This window comes from Neophocaena asiaeorientalis, unplaced genomic scaffold, assembly GCF_003031525.2.
Source record: "Neophocaena asiaeorientalis asiaeorientalis breed wild unplaced genomic scaffold, Neophocaena_asiaeorientalis_V1.1 scaffold55, whole genome shotgun sequence".
Lineage (NCBI taxonomy): Eukaryota > Metazoa > Chordata > Mammalia > Artiodactyla > Phocoenidae > Neophocaena > Neophocaena asiaeorientalis.
The window spans coordinates 3,467,509-3,481,268 of NW_020175684.1; the positions used below are offsets into that span (position 1 = coordinate 3,467,509).

General features: G+C 33.7%; 1 protein-coding gene across 1 annotated transcript in view; it reads left to right on the forward strand.

The window, feature by feature from the left end:
* Nucleotides 1-13,760, forward strand: part of NCAM2 (neural cell adhesion molecule 2) — a 207,531-nt gene that overhangs the window by 71,650 nt on the left and 122,121 nt on the right. The window contains exon 9 of the mRNA XM_024732007.1: nt 6,280-6,430. Coding sequence (XP_024587775.1) covers nt 6,280-6,430 — 151 coding nt within the window. The remainder of the gene's footprint in view (nt 1-6,279; nt 6,431-13,760) is intronic.

Genomic DNA, 13,760 nt, shown 5'->3' on the forward strand with positions numbered 1-13,760 from the left:
ACTAAAGTTCCATTTTCTCCAGATCCTATCCAATGCTTGTTGTTACCTGTCTTTTTGTTTATAGCCATCCCTGAGGGCATGAAGTAGTATGGAGTTTTGGTATGCATTTTCATGATGACTAAGGATGTCGAGCATCGTTTCATGTTTTTGTCAATGTTCCTTTGACTTTTGAGGCTCTTTTGGGCATTCTTGTCTGTCTCTCCAGCCACTTCACATCTTACCTCTCTCCACCTTATATTGGATATGCCAGCTCTAGGGAGCTTCTTTCAACTCTTTGAACATGTCATTTTCCCCTCTAGTCCAGGCCTATGTAGTTCCCATTTCCTTCCTAACTTTCTTCCTATTTGCTTGGCCAGGGCTGACTTCATGGATATGTGACATGTACAGTTGCACAGAGCCCAACACTCAGTAGGGCCCTGCATTGGGTTTAAAGTGCTGCTGTGGTTGTCTTAAAATTCATAGTAACTTTTGAACAAAAGACCTCACATTTCAGTTTTCAGTGGGCCCTGCAAATTACGCAGCCAATCTGCTGCCTTATTTATCCTTCAGGACCCTGTTCAGGCAGAAATATCTGCAAGTAATTGTTCCTCACCTCTGTAGACTGTACCAGGTGTTCTTCCTTAATTTCATCTATGTCAGATGAAATTTATGATTTTCCTCTAAGCCTTTTAACCTTTGAGACTAAAGGCTTTGCCTTTCTTATCCATCTTTCTGTCCTCAGAACACAGCATAGTGCTGGTCACATAGCTATGGTACAGTATGTAACTCAGCCACATAGTTATGGCCCAGGTAGTGAGCCATATGGCAAAAGTAATTCAGAATATGAACTCCAGGGCCAGACAGCCTGGGCATCCCACTGTTATCACTTATAAGCTGTGTGGGACCTGGGCAAGTTATCTAATGTTTCTGTGCCTCATTTTGCTCATCTTTAAAATGGGGATGATATTAGTCCCAATCTCATAGCACTATTAAGAGGATCATAGCAGTATTATGAACTAATAAATGTAAAATATTTAGTATGTATCTAACTATCACCTATTGTATGTGTTAGCAGTTATTCATTCCTATATTCAATTCCTATTTGTTGAATAAATTACTGACTGTATGTGCAAAGGGAAGAAAAGGGCCCTAGAGTCAGTGAAGAAACTACAAAAGTTAAGAAATTTTATTGGACATATTACTCTTTGTTTCATCAATTTACATTGCTAGGAGGAATGGTAATTGTACAAAAGTTTATTTCATGACATCAAAATAGGAGTACACTTAGGAAGGTGGGATCAAGCCCAGAGGAAAAAGACATTAAAACTAAGAGTAAATATAGAAATCTTATAAGACCAAGACAGTCTTTCTGCTTAAATTTCTTTGCAGAAATCAGTGAATGTAATGAAACTTTATCATGATTTTGAGAAGTCAGTTTGGGTAAATTAATGCCAATAATGTTTGGAAAGAGTCTGTTTTCTTTTTTTATACATTTAGCAGTTATGCCTTGCTGCTACCTCTATGTATTTGAAGCTGTTTAATTTGCATTCAATAGAGATTTAATGCCATTGAAAATAATTCAAACATAATATATAATAAAAAGAATCGCTCCCCCAAAACTGCATATCATACAATGAGAAAAAAATAACATTTAGTCAAAGGGTAAAATTTGTTGTGTGTCTGCATGTGTCTTGGGTCCTGATGTGTTCTCTATCAGCCTGCCCAATGTCAGGAGAGCCCACGTTCTCACAGTCTCTTCTCTGCACCTACTGGGTTCTCTCAGTTCTCTCATAAGCCTTCTGGTGGCATATGCCCAGAATTCTCTCTACAACACTGCCCCTCTTTCACCATTTCCAGATCCCAATCCACGCGTCAGTTTAACAAGGAACATACTTCTGACTCTAACCCACCCCTCCATTAACACCCCCAAAATGAAACTGTGGTGTTCCTACATTGTATTTTTTTTTAACATTTTTATTGGGGTATAATTGCTTTACAGTGGTGTGTTAGTTTCTGCTTTACAACAAAGTGACTACATTGTATTTTTGAGTTTATTTGTATTATATCTTAGAAGTAATATCTGTCTTCTCGGTTAAACTTAAATTCCATGAAGAGCGGAAATTATTGTATTTTGCTCAGCTTATATCCCCAGTGCCTGGATGCTTATTGTGAAACAATTGCACATATACAGAAAAAATGTTGAGTAACTAAGTGACATGATCCACAATTTTCTCAAAAGGCTAAAGGGTCAATGACTGTAAAAAGGTTCAAAGACAAGAGTGTGAGGAAGAAGAAAGAAAGGAATACTGTCCAACTCAGATGTGTTGTGCACTACAATTGGATCCCAAATTTGACAGTAAATGTCTAGTCAGGTAAAGCCACAAAAATAAACAGGACACATTATATAAATTCAAATGCCCAACAGTTAAAATTTACAACAAAATATTTATGTTTGAACTAAACTGAAGATGGTAGTTATCACATAGATATTTGATTAAGGGATTATTGAAAAGACAATAAACTCTATAAATAATTATTTTATCAAAATATTGAAATATTATTCAAGCAGTTCTTAAGCTGACCTTCCAGAAAGGCAAAAGATATAATATCAAGTTAAATTTCAGAGAGTCCTTCTGTAAAGGACTGGAATAATAATGTACAGTCAGACACTTTCTAATCATGTTAATGCAGTGATAGAAACTGAAAATACTAGATGGAGAACTAATATGCCCATTAACCTGTCTCAATCAAATATCAGATGTCTTAAGTGAATCTTCAGTAGGTAGTGAATCAAAGCCAAGATATAATGAATTTTCTTTCAGATATGTGTAATGCCTTTTTGTAGCACAAAGAGAAAGATGTCCTTTGGAATGTCAGAAATGAGGAGAAATGACTTTGGTTTTCTAGTCAATGCATATTGTGCATTATTACAAAGCCAATGCCAACTCTGAAAATGACTTACAATTTCTCAGTGAATCACACACATTCCAGAAAAATTCTATTCTTCCGGAATTTCTATTAATTTTAGATATATTATTAAAAACTTTTAAATAAAACCATTTTTACTAATAGCATGCTAACTTTACACAAATGGATAGTTTTCCACAAGTCAAAAACCGTATCATAATAACAAAAGTACCTGTTGATTTTTAAGGTGGGTAAATTTACTTTTTAATGTGCAAAAGAACAATATTTTCTCTAATGAAAGAAGGAACAATTTGCTTCGCATCATTATTAATGTATCTTGCCACATTCTAATTAAGGTATTAAATGTCACGTTTTTAATCCATAGTAAAGTATAGCTGAAGGATTACATTTTCTTTATTCAATTATATGTACATTTCACTATATCTTAATTTGCTTTATAAAAATTTTAGAATGTAATGATTCTGTCCTAAGTACTAGTCCAGGTGACTTTCACACAAAGTACCATAAAAATATTCTCGCATTTGTACAACTATAATATCAAACTGCAGGATAAAATCTGAAGTTCCAGTGAGACTAGAAAAAGCAATGTGTCCCAAGAAAAGCACAGGGACATTATATCTGTATGTATAGTAGTCAACCAGGGATTATTTTGAGTATGAATTGATATCTGGCCAAGAAATTGAAAGAATGATGGTAGAATACTGCCACGTAAATATGGAAGAGATAAAGGGGGAAAGATTTGAGAAAGATGTGTGAAGCCTGCTTAGAAAGCACAGGACATTCATGACAATACAAATAATTCACATTAAATGGAATCCAAATTAACAGTATCCAAATTGTAAACTGTGCTTAACCAGAAAGGTAATACCATATGGAAGTCCGTAAACATCAGGCTAATGGATTGGGGTTTTACTTGGGAGGCAATACAATGTTATTTGTAATTATAGAGTAAGAGGTCCAGGGATGTGAAACCTTCATAAAGTTGTTATGAGAAATAAAAGTTTGCTTTAAAAAAAAAAGACTTATTCTTAGTTACACAAGAAATAATTTCTGCAGCTGGAATTTTTTGCTAAGAGAAACATAGGAAATAACATAATGTTGAAGGCTTTTGCAGAGTCAGGGAGTCTTTTTTGGTCACATTCAGCCTGAATGTGATTGTTCTCTCTGAAATCCAGAGACGCCTGTCAATATCCTTCCAACTTAGCAGCACAACTAAAACTGTAAATGGAGAGGCAGAGAGCAGATACGTCTATGGAAACACAGTTGCTGAAAATTGGAAATCATAATGTTGAGCAAGATGATAAACTGAGATTTATCATTATTCAGAATATAAATAGATGAATAAATGTTCAGCAACTGATCCAAGACTAAGGACATGGTATAGCATGGGGCATGGGAAAGAATTAGTATCATTCATAGAAAGACAACTGGGAGAGGGCAGGTGATGCTGGGTAAGGCGTGATGTATTCATCTGCACATGCTAGTTTGAGATATACATCAAATGGACTTGCCCTGCATATGATATATCTAGTTATGTAGCTCCAGGGAAAGAAGGATCCTGGGTGGAGAAAGAGTGACTAGAGATCATCAGTGTAGATATGGGCAGGGATAAGAGTGCCTAAGTGGATTGTATTGACTGAAAAGACACTGGAGTCCAGGACAGAATACAGAGGCCCCGAGGAAGAAAGGAGGCTGTAACCAAAACCAAACCCAAGGAAACTACAACCAAAACTGGGAGAAAAATCAGGATCATGTGAGTGTCTTGAAAGCCAAGGGAAGTCAGCACACAAGAAAAGAAGGATATAGTTCAATAGGATTTAATGATGAACAGAGTTGCAGTGAGATAAGGACCAAAGAATACCTATTTAGTTATGGAACAGCAGTTAGTTACCTTGTAGAACAATTGTCCATTTTGCTTTTGGGTTTATTCATTCTGATTTTTAACTTCTGTGGATTCTTACATTTTGCTTTCTTTCAATTAAGTAAATGGGTTTGGCAACTGAACATCTTAAAAATTGGCAGAAGAGAATGACCTTCTGCTTGAAAACTTCACCTTACTATTTCTTTAGCAATACTTGGGAGGTGGGGAACATATTTTTGACATAGAAATCTTGATCTAAGTTGCATAATACATCCCAAATATGCTTTTGTTTATTTCTTTGTTTTTGAAGACCATTTTCCAGATAGTGAATTATGAGTGAGTGATAAGATTGTATAATGATTGCATTCCTATATAAAATTAAAAAGCAAAAAAAAGTAACCATATTTTGCCCCAATCAACATGTTTGAAAAAGAGCTTTAAGATAGTCTTTTAATATTAATAAAGGAAAATAGTTAAACATCAGTTTAATAATGCAAAGTACACACATGTATTGAAATTTGTTCAAATCTGTCATATAGAAAATTAAACAACCATTATACTGTTTATAATAACATACATATTTCAATTGAATGTATGATATACAATATTTTGTTGAACACTAAAACCTCAAATATTAAAAAGAATCAATTCAATAATGGTAGAGCAGATGTTTCCAATGAGTTATAAAGTGCTAAAAGGTCACTATATTTCTTGATAGTACAGAGTAAAATTCAATGAATAAACTATTCTTGTTTTAAATATGTGTGCTATAAAGTTATTTGATTTAAGAAAATCTATAATTATGTTGCACACAATAATTCTTATTTGAAATATAATCTATATGTTATTGGATTATAAGCAATTCCTTGATTTGAGTCATATTTGTGAAGTTAAGTGATTAATAATTTCCATATTGTTTCCAATGACTTCCTAAGAATGCTGTGTTTTAATAGTGTATCTATGATGCATATAGTACCAATTATGCTTATGAACAATGCTGTTTCATTCATTTAAAAATGAAAACTATAAATTCCTCTTAAAATCTTTAATTGTCATACATCTTGATACATTCTCCTTATTTAGTGAAATAGAAAACTAAAATACAGCAGGAATATCATTTTCACTGTTAGGTTTTAGCCAGAATTGAATAGGCATTATTGTCATTTTGCTATGTTTGTAAAGAACACAATTGAAAGACAACAAAATCCTTCCGAGAAGAACATACTAGCTTTATAAAAAGCAAAAAGCATAATAAATAAAAGAGGTTGATAAAACTTATGTTTAAGTTTTTACTACTTATAAGTCAGTGTCCCTGTAAGCAAGTGGGCTGGTAAAATGGATTAGCTAAAAATAGTAAAGTATAAATAAACACTGCTTTTTTGAAATAAAAAATGAATACAGGTAAGAGTTTATTTTCATTTATTGTGTCTATGATAAATGCAATATGTTTCATCATCATTTTACACAAAATACGCATAAAATCTTTATTTTTCCTGAATCAATGTAAACAGAGCCCAGATGGACGTATCGAAGTCAGAGGGCAGCACAGAAGCTCATCACTGCATATTAAAGATGTGAAGTTGTCAGATTCAGGGAGATATGACTGTGAAGCTGCAAGTAGAATCGGAGGGCACCAGAAAAGCATGTACCTTGATATTGAATGTAAGTTATTTTCATTTTGTATATTTATTAAAACAACTTTTCTGCTTTGAAAAACATGTATTTTCGTGGGAAAATCAAAATACAGTAGTTCATTTTGTAGTATGTAATGCATAACTTTAGAAGGAATGCAGCCAAAGTCAGTTATTAGAGACATCTAGTGGTGGTTATGGGAGATTTCACAGTGCTATATGTTTAATGGTCTTAATGTTGCTTATCCTGAAAATTGTGACCTTTTATTACACAGCGTTTAACCCAAAACACAATATAAACTGAATTATATTAGTTATAAGTAATTGATCAACATCACCTTAGATTTTTATCTGTTTATTCCTAATATTAGTGGTCCTGTGTTTCACATATGTAGTGAGAATTTCATTTCTCATTTCAAGTTGTTTTGTTGAATTATTTTACATCCTCATAAATTATTGTATAATGTTTAAAATACAGTACTTAGGATACTCTATTTTTCAAGGGCTGATTGCTAACAAACTATAAGTTGTTTTTTGATCACAGATGCACTCCTCCTTTGCTGTTAAAGTCTTGCATATTGGTTTATTCAGCTTTTTCTGGAATTTCTCTCTAAGTAGCATTTTAACTGCATGCCACAAATAGTGATATGTTGTCTTTCTCTTGGCTTTCAGTTGAAAATATTGTCTACATTTCTTTGTGATTTCATCACTGGTCAATAGTTATTTATGAAGATATGTTTAGCTTCCAGATATTTATTGTTTTCATAGATATTTTGCTGTTACTTATTTCTAATTTAATACAGTTGTGCTTAGAAAATACACTCTATATGATTTTGATGTTTTCATATTTATTGAGGTTTATTTTATGTCCCAGCATATGATCTACCTAGTGAATACATAATGTGTACTTGAAAAACATATATATTCTGCAGATATTGTGCTCTATAAATATACATTAGATCAAGGTGGGTGTTAGTGTTCTTTAATCTTCTGTGTCTTTACTGAATTTGTTTTGTTCTATTAGAATGATGGTTGTTAAAATCCTCCACCATGATTGTGAACTTTTTTCTCTCTCTGTAATCCTGTTGATTTTTGCATCATATATTTTGAGGCTTAGTGACACAGTACACATTTATAGCTATCTTCTCTTAGTTTCCTATTGTCGCTATAACTAATGACCAAGAATTTTATTGCTGTAAACAACACAATATATTATTTTAAGCTCTTGAGGTCAGAGGTTGGAAATGACTCTCACTGGGATAAAATCAAGTGTCCGTAGGGTTGTGTTTCTTTATGGAAGCCCTACAGGAGATTCCCTTTTCTTGTCTTTTCCATTTCTAGAATCTGCCCACCTTCTTTGGCTTGCAGTCTCCTTCCAACTTCAAAGCCAGCTTTGGCAGATTGAGTCTTTCTCGCATCGTATCACTTTGACTCTGCTTCCTTCCTCACATCTTCTCTATATTTGACTTCCCTGCAATTACATTGGACCCACATTGGGTAATCCAGGATAATTCTCTCAACTCAACATCCTTTACATCACAGTTGCAAAGTTCTTTTTTCCCATGTGAAGTAACATGCTCAAAAGGTCTGGAGATTATGATATGAATATCACTGGGGGATCATTATTCTCTCTCCCATTCTCTCTCTCCATATGTCTTCCTCATGAATTATTCATTTTCTGCACTAATCTCTGACTCGATGTACTTTAACGTTCAATAGCTGTTCATGTTCTCTCAGAGTTAATTATCTGACACTTTACATTAAATGTAGAAACCTGACAACCATATAGGTGCCTTTACAAGTGCTCCACACTGATCTTTTTTTATTATTAATATCATATGTATTATATCTGCATTCATATTAATTGAGAATCTCACCAGAAATTATGATGATTTTTATTTTAAGAGTTATAGATATATTAAGGAACTGAAGAGGAAAAAAATGTTATTTACTCATCTCTTTACCATTTCCTTTTACTCTTCCTCCATCCTTAAAGATTCAGATTTTCCTCTGATATTATTGTCCTCCAGTCTGAAGAAATTTCTTCCCCATTTATTGTAGGTCATATTTGTTAGGGATAGAGTCTATTATTTTTTTTTTTTAATTTTCATCTGAAAATGGCCTCTCTGTTATTCCTGATGAATTTTTTTTTTCCCCCTGGGAAGAATTCTGGGTTGTCATTTCTTTAAAGATATGGCTCCACTGTCTTCTAGCCCCCTTGGATTCTGATGATAAATCCGTGGTAATTTGAATTGTTTATCCCTTGTATGCCATGTGTCTTTTTTTTTAATTTTTCTTTTTAAATTCATTTATTTTTGGCTGTGTTGGGTTTTCGTTGCTGCGTGCGGGCTTTCTCTAGCTGCGGCGAGCAGGGACCACTCTTCGTTGCGGTGCGCGGGCTTCTCGTTGTGGCTTCTCTTGTTGCGGAGCGTGGGCTCTAGGCACACGGGCTTCAGTAGTTGTGGCCCGCGGGCTCAGTAGTTGTGGCTCTCAGGCTCTAGAGCACAGGCTCAGCAGTTGTGGTGCATGGGCTTAGCTGCTCCGTGGCATGTGGGATCTTCCAGGACCAGGGTTCGAACCCATGTCCCCTGCACTGGCCGGTGGATTCCTAACCACTGCGCTTCCAGGGAAGCCCATGTGTCATTTTTCTAAAGCTGCTTTCAAGTTATTTTATTCATCTTTGTTATTCATAGCTTTGACTAGGATATGCCCAGGTATGGTTTTCTTTGGGTTTATCCTGTTTGAGGTATACTGAAGTTCTTGAATCTGTAAATTTATATTTGTCAGTATATTTGGCAGTTTTTTATCATATGTCTTCAAACATCTGTCCTGTCCTAATCTCTTTTTCATCTCTAGGACTTTACTTACACACATTAGATGTTTTGGCTCAAAGATCTCTGAGACACTGTTCAGTTTTATATATCTTATTTCTCATTGTTCTTCAGATTAGATGATTTCTGTTGTTTTCTTTTCAAGTTGATGGATTCTTTATTACATCATCTCTTTTCTGCTACTGAGTCCATCCAGTGAGGTTTCTGTTTTATTTAAGATATTATTTTTTTAGCTCTAAATTTCTAATTTTGTTCTGTTTTATATTTTTTGTTTCTGTGCTGAGATTTCTTATATATTCATTAATTCTATATGTGTTTTTTCTTTACCTCATGTAACAAAGTTAAATTAGCTGCTCTAAAATCTCTATCTGGTAGATTCAACATCTGAATCATCTTGGGATGTGCATATGTTAATTGTCTTTTCCCTTTAGAATTGGTCGTATTCGCCTGGTTTGTTGAATGTTGAGAAATATTGCATCGTGTCCTGGACACTGTAAACATTATGTTGTGCAGACTCTGGGTCTTGACAACCATATGGGGAAAATGTATTTTTAAGTAGATAATCACCTCTAAGTTCTGTGTTGCCTCCTGTAATCAGGGATTCACATCTCACGGTTGATTTCTTAATGCCTTTGCTATACAGTTTTGTATCTGCTCTATGCATGCCAAGCTCAGACTTTAGGCTGAGATTTCTGTGGTTTTATTTACAGAATTATGGCGTCTCCTTCTCTGACTCCTGTCTGGGATTACCCCCACAGTATTCAACCTGTATTGGCTTCTTTCCAGCATACCCTCTATATTTCTGGATGTGTTTTAGGTCCAGAATCACTTCGACGCTCCTTGTCTAGTACCTGCCCTCTAGACAAAGCAATGAGGGTGAAAAAAAAAAAAAGAAACTAGTTTTCATTCCCCTCCACAATCCCTGATTTTGTTTACTTTCCAGAAGCCTTAGGGGAGTGTTGTTGTTGTTGTTTTGCTTGATTTGTGCTATTTCTAGTCCTTTTAATTATTACCAGTAGGGGACTTGGGCTATCACAGGCTTGTCCTGCCATTATGGAAACAGAAAGGTATATATATTCTGCTTTTAAGAAAACTTTGTCATAAGAATTTTTGGTTTCCCTAGTTCCTGGGAACAAGAGTATGAATGTCTTAGTTTCAGTTTTCAGCAATTTTTAATTTATTTACTCCCTTCATTTTCTTTTCAAATTTTATATTTATTTATAAAATTTGTAATATGTAATTTTACATCCTTAATATGTAATCATACATTCTTAAAGAAACCATTACCCTGATCAAAAGATTGTTCAATTGCAAAGTCCTGAAAAGTTAGAAGTTGAGCTTCTTTTTTCTCCTGCTGTATATAAATCTTCTGTGTAGTCAATTTTATTTAATTTGACATTTTTATCTATACCCACACTTAATCTACCTAGAAAGTATAGTAAGTTCTACATATGTGAATCATTTCAAATTTTAAATTGAGAGATAGGGGATTTCCCTAGAGGTCTAGTGGTTAGGATTCCCCGTGGCCTGGGTTCGGCCCTGGTCAGGGAACTGAGATCCTGCAAGCCCTGCAACGTGGCAAAAAAAAATTAATAATAATAAATTAAAAATAAATAAATAGAGAGATAGGATGGCTTTAGCTGAGTTTTAGAGTTTAGAGGCTCAGAATTTTAATAGTATCCTTTACCTATAAAGGGAATAATTCTCCTGATATAGGCTGAATTTCATGTGAAGCAAAGGAAAATGTTTTATATTTTAAGATTAATAAACACACTATCAAACTTTATTCGTGCATTCTATTGACATGTTTCCTTTTTTGTTTTTTCAATCTTTAAATGAAAGGAGTTTCTCTTGTGGATTTAACCTATACATGAATCCTGTATTTAAGCTATGGCCTCTTGTTTTCTCCCCATGATGAATCTCTTTTAAATATCTGTTACAAATTACTTGAAAATCTCTGACAGTCTAGCTTCCTCTTTGATTAACCCAGACTCTTACAGTATTGCTTCATATGCCTTACTCAAGATGCTCCATTTTTCACAATCAAATTTACTGTTGAATTCCAGAACGCTGGGAGCCCAGCTCACTTTTCAAACTTTATGCTACATTTAGCAAGATACAAGTTTGCCCATATATGTGCCCAACCTTTCCTCTATTGTAGGTAATGAGATTATTACCTTCTAGGTACTTAACGATAATTTATTAAAACTGAATCATGTAAAAAATGCTTAAAGTGGATGAATATTATGATGAAAATGTATTTATGTTATATAAATATTCTAGTAAAAGATAAATTTATACTTAAGTAGAAAATAAAATACTTATTCATCTTAATATCATTAATAGCTAAGATTCAGATTTTATTCATGTGGTAGGAGCAGAGTAAATGCCATTATGTTATCTTTTGTCTATAGTTATTATTATTTTTGAGTATGGAATTAAATAATCGTTTGGAACATGTGACCATGGTTGTAATTTAAAATTTAGCCTGTTCTTCTCTTTCACTTGCAAGTAACTTCCTTGTTAGTGTCATTGTATTATGAAGGTTGGAACACTTTTTTATGCCTGCAGTGCTACTATTTGTAAAATATTTTATTATCTTCTCATATGAAGACTAGTAGAAATTTTGGTTGGATAGGGCAGCATAACAACCATGATAAATACTTAGCTTATCAAATCAGCTTATTTCTTGATAATTAAAGCCTGTGTTGTTATAAAATAGGATATTTTATTTAGTGACAAATTTATAGTAGTAATAATTTAATGCAATGGCATGTAATACCTTGAAAAGTTATTGATGTAAATAAATATTTGTATGTTAGAAATAGGAAGAATGTTTTTATTTTCCATCTTTGATTCAAAACAGTACAGAAATTATGAGCATTACAAAGAAATTATACAGTGTCACAACACATTTACCATTCTTTACTATGTGATTCAAGAAACTACAGTGTAATATTGTTAAGAATGAGTGGAAAAGAACTGAGCCATTTATAATTTGATACCAACCACATTTATTATAGTACCACTAAACTTAAGGTGCTTAGGAGATTATCTCTTTTTTTTTGTTCAAAACCTCTTTATTATTTCAGTTTAAGCAGACTCCTTGGCATCCTGCCAGTTCATTTTCAGCATTCCAAAGGCATTACCCTTTCTAAGAAGCATGAGTTGAACTAAAGTTCCAATTTATAAAACAAAGGAGATAACAAGCATGATATGTAGTTGAATGCAATAAGCACCGATTACATAGTACATTTGATGGCAATTAGAATCAAATTTTGTGAGTAGGTACTCATTACTTATTACCTATTAATTAGACTTAATTATTTTATGTGATTAGTTTAAGAGTTACATGGTAAAAATGCCTGCTAAGAAATATTGAATTTTTCATTTGCATTTTTTTCTCATTGAGCTCTCTGCACCTGCTTTTATTTCTTGTTAGAGATAATAGCAATATTCAAATGAATATTTAAAAGTTGTTAGCAATATCAGAAACCTCTTAAGGATATAGAGATATTAATTAACCTTATAACACATATTCATGTTACTTCTAGACTTAACATGTATTCCATATAATTAATAAAACTTTGTTTTATTGCACAATTATTTCCTCAAGTTTTGCAGTCTTTCAAAATAACTAATTCCAGTAGCATGCTCTGCTACATGTACAGGATGAGGTACATAAGATGTGACCATAGTTTTAACATTTAAAGAGAGTATCTCAATAACACTTAGGAAAACTCCATGTTCATAGCAGACAAACATTTTATATCTGTGATTAAAATCTTGTCTTATGAACATACCCTATACACTCACCATAATACATTTAAATTTTTCAGACTTTAAAGAAGATGGCTTATTTGCAGAAGTAAATTGGTTCTAATGTCAGCAATTATTTAGATTTTATACCCTTCATGATAATTTCAAGAAACATCTGAAAGAAATATAAAGTCTATGTCTACATCCAGAAGATAAGAATAGATCATTAAAAGAGAAAGGTGAAAAAATCTTTTACCACTCACCTGTATAATTTTAACCCAGACTTTACATGGACCTCCTGGGGAAATTTGAAATATCACATTCTTCATGTGTACAGATACTATAACTTACTCTAGTTTTTTTTTTTTTTTTTTTTTTTTTTTGACATGTCCCCTGCATTGGCAGGCGGACTCTTAACCAAGGCACCACCAGGGAAGCCCAGTTGTGTCTTCTTGAAGATGCTGAAAACTGTGCTAAGACCTTGTGACAGACTGCTTACAGTCTGTCTTAGTCTGCTTGGGCTGCTATAATAAAATACCATAGACTGGTGACTTATAAAAAAATAGAAATTAATTTCTCACAGTTCTGGAGACTGGAAGTCTAAGATCAGCGAACCAGCATGTTTGGGTTCTGGTGAGGACCTTTTCCAGTTATAGACTGCTGTCTTCTACTTCTATTCTCATATGATGGAGAGTAGAGCAGAGGAAAAAGCTCTCTCCTGAGTCCTAAGGGCACTGATCCCGTTCATGGTAGCTCCTCCCTATGACCTCA